This window comes from Hydra vulgaris, chromosome 12 (genome assembly GCF_038396675.1).
Source record: "Hydra vulgaris chromosome 12, alternate assembly HydraT2T_AEP".
NCBI lineage: Eukaryota > Metazoa > Cnidaria > Hydrozoa > Anthoathecata > Hydridae > Hydra > Hydra vulgaris.
The window spans coordinates 58,165,916-58,175,000 of record NC_088931.1 but is presented as its reverse complement, the minus strand read 5'-3'; the positions used below and the strand labels follow the sequence as shown (position 1 = coordinate 58,175,000).

At 25.3% G+C, this 9,085-nt stretch overlaps 1 protein-coding gene across 2 annotated transcripts in view; it reads left to right on the top strand.

The window, feature by feature from the left end:
* LOC136088868 (adenosine deaminase-like) overlaps positions 1–5,343 on the top strand; it is a 13,906-nt gene extending 8,563 nt beyond the window's left edge. Inside the window, exons 1-2 of one of the 2 annotated variants that reach the window (XM_065813868.1) lie at positions 3,490–5,182; positions 5,294–5,343. In XM_065813868.1, the coding sequence (XP_065669940.1) occupies positions 3,661–4,848 (1,188 nt within the window). In that variant the 5' untranslated portion in view covers positions 3,490–3,660 and the 3' untranslated portion in view covers positions 4,849–5,182; positions 5,294–5,343. Of the gene's footprint in view, positions 1–3,489; positions 5,183–5,293 lie in introns of those variants that run through there. The other variant, XR_010642571.1, reaches the window with a different exon arrangement.
* Positions 5,344–9,085: the final 3,742 nt, after the last annotated feature.

The following is a 9,085-nucleotide window of genomic DNA, read 5'->3' as shown; positions in this document are numbered from 1 at the left end:
GAGAAGCTAAATTACGTTACAATTTCAACGCTTATTCAACGTTTAAATTTACCGCGATTTAGTATACAATAACAAACATTGATTCAACGTTGAAAGCGCGTTGTTTTTGTGACTGTAACGCTTTTTCTACGCTGCGACCGGTTTTCAACGTTGATTCAACGCTGACATGTTTGCTGGGATGACTACTGGGCTTGAAAATTTTAATGATATTTTGTTGTTGGAAACAGATTTTTTACAAAGTATAAAATAACTTAAAGTAACCTTTTTTTCGCTCTTTTCTAAAAACTGTAATGTCAAACGGATTAGATTTTTGTAACACTTGTCAATTCAATATAGATTAGTTAATTCGATTTAGGTTTCATAAATTATTTTAAAGAAATTTTGTTACAGTTAAAATTTTTAGATAGAGGATTTTGTAAAATGTCGCAAGAAACTATCTTTGGTAAAAATAGAAACTAGATAATCACAAAAAATTCATAAATTAACTAAAAAGTATTTGATGTACAACGTCAATTTTTTTTTTAAACTTGTTTAAAAAACAAACAAACAAGGTCTTGGAGATTAATAGTAATGTAATAATTTAATCAATATTTTACTAAACTATAACTTTTTCGTAGAATCTGACATTTTGACTGGTGATAAATATTTTATTATGTTTTAATTGTCAAAATAAATCGTTGAAAAAAATAAAATAATTATTGGAAAAGTTCTTTTTTCTTAGTAATAATTATCTTTGTAATAATTATCTTTGTAATAATTATCTTTGTAATAATTAATCTATTTTCTAAACAATAAAAATAAGTATTAAAAAAAAAATGAAATAAAAAAGAAAAAAAAAGTTTATTTTTAACAAAAAGATTTATTCTGTTTACTAAAATTTTAAAAAAAAAACGAAAAAATAAAGTTCTATTTAATATTAAATAAAGTTCTTCTAAGAGTAAGATTGATATAATATATAATATCATAAAAACAAGTTTAATTTTTATAACCACAAAATTATCAGTTTTTTATGATTACATCATCTATTGTATCTCTACAATAGATATCAGTTGTACAATTTGTACAAATTTATACTCATTTTTTCCTTTCAATAGAATAAACGTACAATATTTTTTATTCTTAACACGTTTTGTGGCTACATTTTTAAAAATTCACAATAATTGAGGATAATACGAATAATAATAACGGAAAAATAAATTTGTTACAAAAAATTAAAAATAAGGTAAACAATCAATAAATTAATCCAATAAAAAAATTATTAACAAACAAAATAGTGAATTTTAAAAATTTATAAATTTAAAATATAAAGATGTTTGTTTTTATATATTGTTTATATATATATATATATATATATATATATATATATATATATATATATATATATATATATATATATATATATATATATATATATATATATATATATATATATATATATATATATATATATATATATATACACATATATATATATACACACACATATATATATATATATATATATATATATATATATATATATATATATATATATATATATATATATATATATATATATATATATATATATATATATATACATTTGAACGACTTCAACAATTAAGCTAATATTTAATGTCGTCTTTAAGTTAAAACAGTAATAATAATGTTGAAGTAGCTTTAAAAATATCCCAATAATGATGACTAGAATATTTTATTAATTTATAGTGTTTTTTTTTAAATATATTTTTAAAACAAGTGCGGAGTGTTGCTACATCGACTAATTTATAGCCTGCTGCTACAAGGGTTTGGTTTGGACAAGCAATCCATTATTTTAAAAAATAAATTTTATTCAAGCTTCTAACCTTTTCTGGTCTGGTTTATAAGCGGTATCTTTAAAACTACAGTTTATGGAAGAAACTTTTTCGACAACTATGCTACTATGCAAGACTGTATATATGTATATATATATATATATATATATATATATATATATATATATATATATATATATATATATATATATATATATATATATATATATATATATATATATATATATATATATAGATATATATATATATATGTTTTTACTTTAACTGCTGCATATTTAATCTCAGTATAAAACTATATTTTTATATTAATCTAGGCAAAACAAAATATATAAGCTATTAAGATCATATGACAGATAAGCGAAGCCCAAGTAACACAATGCAAGAGCGATTATAAAGTTAACAAATATTAAAAAAGCTCAAAAGAAAACGACTGAAGAACCGGTGATACTTTAAGAAATTTGATTTTTTTTACTTGTTTACCGATATTGAATGTTTCTCACTCTTTTCGCATACTTTTCGGAAGTTTTAGGTTTTTAGACGGAATCTAAAATGAAAAAGTAATCACAATTTTTCATTTTCATGTCTGGATTCAGCTTCCAACAAGTTTATTAAAATCAAGTTTCATGTTGTAACCCAAATAGCAACAGCTCAATTAAATACGCTTCAAAAATAAAATTAAACCGAATAAGATAAGAAGAAATTACATCTATTATCAAAATATTTGCAAATAAATAAACTGTTTATTTAAAATGTTAATGTTTACCTATTACCTAGGCATATCTAGTACGTTCTTACTTAATATAAAAGTAAATAAACCTTTGATTTATTATAATAAAAAACGTGTCAGCCTAATTCATGAAACTCATATGCTGATATAAGCTGCAATGAGAGTTGGGATCAAAATATGCAACAAAAAAAAATTATAAAAAAAAAAAGTCAAACTGCATTTCAGATTTTAATCATTAAAACAGTATGTGATTTATATAATTAACGACATTTGTTTTCTCACATTGTATGCACAAGATTAACTAATTTTATTTGCTTATTGTATTACCAGTGAAGCTCTGCTATAAGTGACATAACTACTCATTTTTACTAGCTACTTGTTTTATGATCGGGTATAAAAAAATGAAAAGTGGGTTTAAAATAAACAAAGGTAATAAATAAAAGTGGTTAAGATACTGCAAATGATCGATATGCATATTTCTTTAACTTGTGCTTCTGAACCAAAAACTTCAAAAAAGTTCAAAAATGAAATTTATAAAATAATTATACTTTATTTTTACAGTAACAACAATAACATAACAACAACAACAACAACAACAACAACAACAACAACAACAACAACAGCAACAACAGCAGCAGCAGTAACAGGAACAGCAGCAACAATAACAGCAACAATAACAGCAACAACAACAACAGCAAAAGCAACAACGACTACAAAACAAAAGCAAAAAAACATGACAAAAACAATAACATCAACAGAAAACAATGTTTTTTAAATTATCAGGAACAAGATTTTGAACAATTATTTGAATTAATTCAATTACATTTAATAATACTACATTTTTATTATAACCATCGAAGATAATAAGTTTTTACATTAAATAATCTCTATATTTTATATTAGGCAATCTTCTTTTGTTTGTTGTTTCCGATTGATTATATATGCTATTCTTTTAATGATTTTTAATAAGACCATAGAGAAGCGTGATAAGAAGGTTAGAAAAGAAAACACTTACATTGCTGATTTTGGTCAGATGTCATAGAATTTTTTAAGCTTAACAGTTTGCAGGTTAAATATTTTAAATTTATTAATTTTAAAACTTTTGAATTAAATTTAACCATGGCAACCTTTGCAGAAGAAAAGGAACTTGTAATTCGAAATCTTTTAAAAACTGCTCCAAAGCCTCAGATACACATACATTTAGATGGATCACTTTCATTCGATTTTATAAAGTCTTCTGCTAAAAGAATGAAAGTACAAGAACCAGAAAGATTTGCTTTGCTGTTTCCTTTAAATATTGAAAATTTATCCGAAAACGAAATTAGCGATTACCTCTGGTCGTTAAAAGAGGTGCAACACATACAAGGAGATATTGTATCGGGAAATGGAAACTGGAAAATGTTTGACTTTTGCAACCAATTCCTTCAGACAAAATTAGATTTGAAGGAAGCTGTATACGATCTTGTTATGAGACAACATCGAGAATATGGGGTAAACTACATAGAAATTCGTTTTGCTCCAAAACTACATAACTTATGCGGTTTGTCTGATAAAGAAATAGTTGCAAGTACTCTGGATGGATTTGAATCTGCTAAAGAAGATCTTTCTAAGATTGGCGTTCATTTGAATGGAGGATTAATATTGTGCGCTTTGCGTTCTCATTCGGTTGAAGATGCTGAAAATATATTAAAACTTGTTCTTGAGACAAACGCTCTTGGGTTTGACATTGCTGGAGACGAAGGCAGCTATCCATTAATGTTGTTTGAAGGAGTTTTGAGAGAAGCAAAAAATCAAGGTTGTTTTATAACTGTTCATGCCGGTGAGTGGAGTTCTCTGGATTATCCAACAGTACAAGATAACCTTCGTCTTGCAGTAGATATTGGTGTAAATAGAATAGGTCATGGTTTAGACTTAAAAAATTCTCCAGAAAACTTAATTAATGATGTACTTATAAAAAATATAGGTGTTGAGGTATGTTTAACAGAAAACTGTGGTAACCCTGATCGATGTACTGGATATGCAGATCATCCAATAAAATATATGCTTGAAAAGAAAATAAAGGTATGCGGATTAAACTGCGATAATACATTACTTTCTGGAAACAGAATAATTGGTAGACCTGATCCTTTGACTGAATGTGTTCGCGCTTTACTTATAGTCAAAGTTTCGCCGAATGCCCTCGTAGAAATAATAGAAAATGCATACAAGAGTGGTTTTCAAAATGATGCAGTAAACCAAGGAATCGAATCTGGAAAAATTTGGCGCGAACACTATCTACCAAAACTTATTGAAATAATGAATGAATAAGAATTTTGGATAAATAGCTGTCCTATTGGATTTTAACATAATGCTAATAAAAATGGTGTTTACAGTGATTTTCAAAAATTTTATATAATACACGAATGTGCTATTTATTTATTTGTTTATTAGTGAATTTTTTTTTTACGCAAACGTAAAAAAAAATATTGTGTGACAAACCTTAAAATACTTCAATTTGGTGGGCGGTACACTTTAAGTAGTTTTACTTAACAAAATCAAAGATATTTTTTTTTCTTTTTAAAATTTTGTTGCTCAGTAAATTTTAGTCGATATAAGACAATTTTTTTATTTTAAATTAAAAGTACAAAAAATTGAAATTAAGGTTGTGAAAATATTTTTTTGTTTTTAATCTGTAAAAAATTACTTATTTTTATTATATGGTGATTTAAACGTTTTTTTTTGTTTTATTTTATCTCTTTTTATTTTATTGTAGAAAAACGGATGTTCTGTATATTTTTTAAAAAACACCCCGAATTTCAATGAGTTTCCTTGTAGTAGAATGTCTGCATTTCGTTATGGCGCTTCATAGTCGGTGTCAAAAACTTTTGCAAAGACAAATCTCGTGAAAAAAACAAAAAATCATTATTAAAAGCCAAATAAATAAAAGTAAGTGGCAAAGGATCAAACGTAACGACGGTAACAGTAAAGTAACGACGGTAACAGTAAAGTTTATACACGTCATTTAATTATTTAATATTTTATAGCTACATGAGAAATAAAGATTTCTTAACTTTTTTAAAACTAAGCTAAAAGACATTGAATAGTTTAAAATTTCATCAAAATATCTTTTGTCGTTTGAAATCTACACCCATCAAAAGTTTAAATAACTTTGACCACAACTTACACCAAACAACTTTGAAACAAAAATTAAAATAAATCAAAACAATAACAATTCTCTAAGGTTTAATGAGAGGCTCACATATACACTGCCTAGTAAATTAACAAAATATAAAGAATACAGCATATGGAGGACCTAAGATATGGAACAGCTTTAAAAATAACCATTTAAATATGGTGAATTCAGGAAGTTCATTTAAGTTTCATATAAAAAGAAAAAATTTAAAATCAAATAAAAGCTTTGAAATTTGATATACAAACCTTTTTGAAGGACCTTTTTGTTAAATTTAATTTTTTATACTATGTTTTATTTTTAATACAACTTAATTTATATTATAGGAGTTTAATCTATTTAATTGTCTTTTACTCTACATATATATTATAGCAGAGATGATATATAATATAGCGGAGATGATATATAATATAGCGGAGATGATATATATATATATATATAAAAGAGAGAGTGATATAAATCTAACGGATATTCTTATTTTTTCATATTTTAACGGAGTTTTATAACAATTTTTTAATAATTTTATTTTACTTTACACTTGGCAAAAGCTCTAATAAGGAGTTCTACGAAAAGATTGTGATGACTTCAATCATCTATATCTTCTTTGAGTCCCTGTTTTTTTATATAAATCGTTTTTTATTTTTATTTTATGAAAACGTTTCTTTGTATTTTTCATTTTTTAATTGTATGAACAGCGAAATATATTTAAAAAAAAAACAATTTTCCTTAAAAATTTAAATGAGTATAATTTTTAAACGATAGAAGTTTTTGGATGAAATTTATTATTAGCCAAATCAATTTTTTATGTAAATCATGATAACTTTATAAGGGATTAGAAAAGTGAGCTTTGGAACAGTAAAAAGTTAGATTCTTTTTGTCACATGAGGCACGCTTTTTTAGCATTACATAGTACTACATAGCGTCTGAGAGGATACTCATTAAGGATTCCGAAAATGTTAAAAAGTGTCAGATCTTTATATAAAATTAGGCATATTTATTACAGGAGATAATGATTGTATGACTGCCGTCAAACCTTCATGTGTGTTACTTACATGCAGGGAAAACAAATTCCTTTCCGAGGCTAGAAGTATTTAAATAACTTGATAAATATTGAAAATGTTGAATAACAGGTGATGCGGAAGTTATCAGACAAAATAAAAACGTCAATAACTTATTTATAAATAAAAAAACAAACTACTATTATATTTTTTTTAAATAAAGCATTTATCTTTTAATAAAAATATATGATTTTTTATATGAAAAAACACCACCATCTCAATTGATCTCAATTTTGCTCTGACGCCTTTCATATGCGACTGTAAAAAGTTTAAATCAATTTCTTGTAGTTTTGGTTTAATGCGATCAATCAAAACTTGCTCTGTTGAAGCTTGCCTATCTCCCTCGTAAACTTTCTGTGCCAAATGTCCTCAAAAATTTTCAATTGGTCGTGTTTGAGGCACATTTGGGGGATTGGATTCTTTATCAACGTAATAGACATATTGGTCCATCCAATTTAGAGAATCTTTAGAATAATGAGAACTTGCTAAATCTGGCCAAAATAAATAGTTAAAGTCTCCATGATATTTGTGAATAAATGGAAGAAGTCGTTTTTCTAAACATTCAATAATATAGATTGATGAATTGATCGCTACAGCCTTGGAAGTGCGAAACAATGGCTCGGACATACCACGGTCAGATATGGCTATCCACATTAATAATTTTTTGAAAATTTCTCTTTTCCTATAAAACGAACACTTTCTGGGCATGTCTTTTTGTTGTTTGTGTAGTATCCAGAATTTCCAGGCATGTTGTCCCCTGCAAAACAAAAGTATTTTTCGTCATCGATGACTAGAAGCGATTTTGTGTTATAGAGTTGGTTATTGTGTTATAGAGTTGGTTAACTAATTTCCTGCTTCTTTTCTTTGCCTTTATTTGTTGTTCTATAGTGCATTTTGGAGTCTTTTCACGTTTTCTATATATTTAATATTCTTTTTTTTTAACTGACGACCAATTGTCGATTGATTTACACCGAATTTAATACCTATTTTTCTCTGACTGACCCCTTTTCGATTGCTGACAAGTCTCGTTAATTCGGCTTTCTTTTCTCTAGTCCAGGATGTCGGACAACCAGGGTGCTTTCTATCAGAAAACGATTGAGCAGTTTCAAGTCTTTTTAGGTTATCATATATTGTACTTCGAGCAAATCCTTCCTTTTCAAATAAATTACGATTTTTTTTTTTTTTATATTAGATTTATTTACAAAAAACATTTTTAGTCGCTTTCGAAAAGATTGTCGTTTAGCTGCATTTAACCTCATTTTAAATAATTGTGTTACAAATAATAAAGTTTATATTTTATAGAACGTTTATGCCTACGCATAAAACCACAAAAACTAATTATTATGCTCAAATAATGAAATTAGGATTTGTCCGATAACATCTGCATCACCCGTTATTAATTAAATTTCATGTCAGCAAAAGTTTTTTGTTTAAGTTTGACCTACTTTAGTATATTTTTTTCTCGAAATGTTTATAAATTTTTACGAAGCACAACATGTATGATTATGATAAATGTATAATCATGATAAATACATATATAACATCATATTTAACTAATTTGATTTTTTTTTATTTAGAAAATTGGTCACTAACTATAACACAACCCACACTTTTGATCGGCAAAACATAACCTACACCACTGAAAGTTTTATAAAAGTAGCATTAAAAAAAAAACTCTTTAAAAAGCTTATATGACTTATGTCAGAACCAGAAACATAAGTAAAATTAATGTTAAGATTAAACTGACCATTGTTGTTTAACCCCTTCATTACTTTATAAACCAAAACTATCTTCATAAGACTTTGTTTACTTAAAATGTAATAAAAGCCTCTCGGAATAATATTTTGTGGTCTTGAAAAACAAAACTAAAACCTTTAATACAAACCTAAATACAAATAATTATATATATACTATATATATACTATATATATATATATATATATATATATATATATATATATATATATATATATATATATATATATATATATATATATATATATATATATATATATATATATTTATATATATACCGTAAAACATTTCAAAATAAATACAAACGGCTTGGACAAAAAGGAGAAATATATTTTTTATCACCCAAAATTGTTTTAGTAAAAAAAAATCGAATAAAACAGGATAGATTAAATGAGGGATGTAATTAAATTAGATTAATTAAAAATTAGAATAAAATTTATTAGAACATTGATATTTGTTTCAAAGTTCTCTTAAAAATGATAGAAAAAAATAAGCTGATCAAAATTATAGCAAATAGTACCAATTTCAGATTTTAAAAAAAAAAAAAAATATTAGATTTTGA